General features: G+C 21.8%; 1 protein-coding gene across 1 annotated transcript in view; it reads left to right on the top strand.

Annotated features, from left to right (window-relative positions):
- Positions 1-360: 360 nt before the first annotated feature.
- The window catches only part of LOAG_18565 (hypothetical protein), a gene marked incomplete at both ends in the record, with an annotated part of 6,390 nt that continues 3,106 nt past the window's right edge, over positions 361-3,644 (top strand). Inside the window, 4 exons of the mRNA XM_020451228.1 lie at positions 361-509; positions 1,228-1,312; positions 1,636-1,839; positions 2,123-2,254. Of these exons, the coding sequence (XP_020305008.1) occupies positions 361-509; positions 1,228-1,312; positions 1,636-1,839; positions 2,123-2,254 (570 nt within the window). The remainder of the gene's footprint in view (positions 510-1,227; positions 1,313-1,635; positions 1,840-2,122; positions 2,255-3,644) is intronic.

Raw genomic sequence — 3,644 nt, 5'->3', positions numbered from 1 at the left:
ATGAAATGAATAAAATGATAATTTGGTGATAACTTTGAGAAGTTGGCAAAGTGATTATTTGGCGGTTATGTCAAATAGTTCTGAACAAAACGATCATTTAATGATAAACTTTACGAAGTTATTAACAAATTTTTATTATAAAAAAAAAAAAGCAAAAAAAGAAAAAAGAACAATATACGATGGTAAAAGTATGAGTTAATATAAAATTATTTATGGGAAAAATAAATTAAAAAAAAGAGGAAATAATTTATGCAAATTTTATATGAGTATAAAAAATAAAATGAATTTAAATTTTCAATTTTTATTTGAATTCTTTTTTTTCTTTTTTTTTGCATAAAATTATTTTAGAGTGAAGTACGTATGCTTATTCGAACTGGTATACCCAATGATTTAAGACCAATCATTTGGAAATTACTCATTCAACAACAAATTGTTGATATTAAAAAAAATATGGCAAATATTACTTTCGTGATTTATGCAATACACGTGGATCACTTGATGAAACAGAGGTTTTATTCATTTCCTTTTCTTTTTTTTTTTGATCCATTTAATTTTTGATTTTAAATTTTATTTTCAATATTTTGTTTGTACTGTAAATGAACTATTCGTGTGGTTTTTTTTGTTTGTTTTAAATTTAGAATTCAATTTAAAACAAACAAAAAAAATTTGATAGTTTTTTGTTTTTAACAAAACGATAAATTCGTATCAAATTTAAGTAAATTGAATTATGAAATATTTGTAATAAAAATGAAAGGATTCCTTTTTCTTATCTATTTAATTTTTGATTTTAAATTTCATTTTCAATATTTTGTTTGCACTGTAAATGAATTGCTCGAAGGTTTTTTGAAATTTAGAATTCAATTTAAAACAAACAAAAAATAGTTAATAATAATTTTTTTCTTGATAAAACGGTAAATTTGTATCAAATTTAAGTAAATTGAATTATGAAATATTTGCAGTAAAAAATGAAAAAGATATTACAAATTATTTTAAAAAAATATAAAATGAAGAATAATAAAAAAATTATATTTTTGTCATTATTTATTTAAATTTCATTTAATTTTGTCAATTAATAATGTTTTTTTTTTGGTATCTTTTTATTTTTACTATAAATATTATTAGTTAAATTTTTTTTGAATTTTTTGTAAATTTATTCTTTTTTAGATTTATTATTTGAATTAATTTTTTTTAAATTTATTATTTATTTTAAATTAAATTTCAGTACAGAGACAATCATCAAAAACAGATAACGCTTGATTTATTACGAACATTACCTGATAACATCCATTTCATGTCACCAACATGTAAAGGGGTTTGCTTTTTATTATAAAAATTTCTTTAAGCTTTTTTTTTTCCCTTCAAAAAAAAAGTTCATTTTTTTTTTTTATTATAATTGTTAATGTTACCAGTATGACAAATAAATAATCATTTTATTCCGATCATTTTATCAATAATTTTACGGTATGGAATCAAATTACTTTTACAGTATGATAAATAAATGAAACAAACAATTGATCATTATATTAGCATTCTACGGTAGTGAATTCATTACACTTTAACATTTTAACAAAAATTTTTTTCCAAAAAAATTTTTAATTCTATAAAAATTTTGAATTAAATTTTAATAATTTTTAGATTCAACAATTAGAGCAAGTACTTCGTGCTTTCTGTTTGCATAATCCGATAATTGGTTATTGTCAGGGAATGAATTTTATTTCCGGTACAGCAATGCTTTTTCTTGGTGTCGAAGATACATTCTGGTTTTTAGTTGCAGTTACGGAAAAATATTTTGATAAATCATATTTTGATTATGCATTAACCGGTGCACAAGCTGATCAGGTATCAGTTTGTTCATTGATAATTTTTGAAATGTTTAAAATGAATTTGAATTTTAAAATGTGATCATTTCAATTCATTAACCAATATCTCAGTATATTTGCATAATAATTCAATTAATAAATTTTTAATTAAATGGTAGATTAAGCAAATTTTTAATTTTAATTGAGTATAGATTTTTTTAATTAAATGCAGACTAGAAAAAGAAAATTTTGATTTTTTTAAAAGATAAAAATTAATATTTTTATTGACAAGGCTTAAAAATTTAATAAATAAGTCATTTTAGGAAGTGTTAAAGGAATTGGTTGCAAGACGATTACCACGATTAGCTGCGCATTTGGATCATTACGGTATTGATTTAGCTACAGTAACTCTAAATTGGTTTTTGGCATTGTTTCATGATGCTGTACCTTTTCAGGTATTTTATTGCTTGCGAAAATTTTTTTTTTTTCAACTAAAATTCATACATGATTATTGATACATAAAAGTGTATTTTATCTTTTATAAATAAAAGACAATTTTTTTTTTTTATACTATAAAATAATATGAAATACATTAATACTGTTCTATAAATAAATAATTAATACTATACTATAAGACTAAATTATCACTAATTAATACTATACTATAAGACTAAATTATCACTAATTAATACTATACTATAAGACTAAATTATCACTAATTAATACTATACTATAAGACTAAATTATCACTAATTAATACTATACTATAAAATAAATTAATGCATTTATTAATGTAATAATTGGAAAAAAAATTTCTTTTTTTTAAAACAATAAAATATTCCTGAAAATTGAATGTATTTATAAAATTGGATGAAAATTTTCAACAATTTGAAATTATAAAATTTTTGCCAATCAATAGGAAATTATTTCCCAGCAAAAATTATAAATTAATTCATATGCTAATTTATGATCCTCATCTGTCCAACTACTACTACTACTACTTCTCCTATAACAATTCAATTCAGTTCAATCCTGGAATTTATTACAGTCAACAAAATATGAAAATATTACATATATTTGGGAGATTTCCGGTTTAAAAATTCCTCATTTGCATATCAAAATTAGGCAACCATATATTTTCAAACACCCTTCACCTCACAATTTATTCAACAACAATTTCCGCATGCGGCGGTGAAATGATGATGTCTGATGTCAAATATTTTATTCACCATATATTTTTAATCACTGATTTCCCTAATAACAATCATACTGTAATGATAAAGTTTACCCCTCAAATAACTATTAACAATTTTCTTTTTATTTTTATTTGTATTTTTTCTTTTCAGCTTATTAATTTTAATTTATTTGCTTAATTTTTATCATACACAAAATTATTCTTAATCTATTTCCATATATTTTACATAACCTAATTATGGTCATATTTGCAATCGTTGTATAACTAATTTAAAGCAAACAAATTAATTACAAAAGTATAAATTAAAACAAAAAAAAAATTTTTTTTCTCCTCTCCTCCAACCTGGAACAATTTATGAAGTTAGCCATAAGCCCGTAAATGCACTATGTTGCTAATTATGTGCATTTGGAAATTAGCAGCACAGCGCATTTGCGCGCAATTTGGCCAAGCCCATAAAAATATACTATTTATTTGACCCTTATATATTTAACTATACTACATCATACTATTATTTGACCCTTATATATTTAACTATACTACATCATACTATTATTTGACCCTCATATATTTAACTATACTACATCATACTATTATTTGACCCTTATATATTTAACTATACTACATCATACTATTATTTGACCCTTATATTT

The sequence above is a fragment of the Loa loa genome (genome assembly GCF_000183805.2).
Source record: "Loa loa unplaced genomic scaffold supercont3.367, whole genome shotgun sequence".
Lineage (NCBI taxonomy): Eukaryota > Metazoa > Nematoda > Chromadorea > Rhabditida > Onchocercidae > Loa > Loa loa.
The sequence above is the reverse complement of the archived record's forward strand: the minus strand, read 5'-3'. Positions and strand labels throughout refer to the sequence as shown.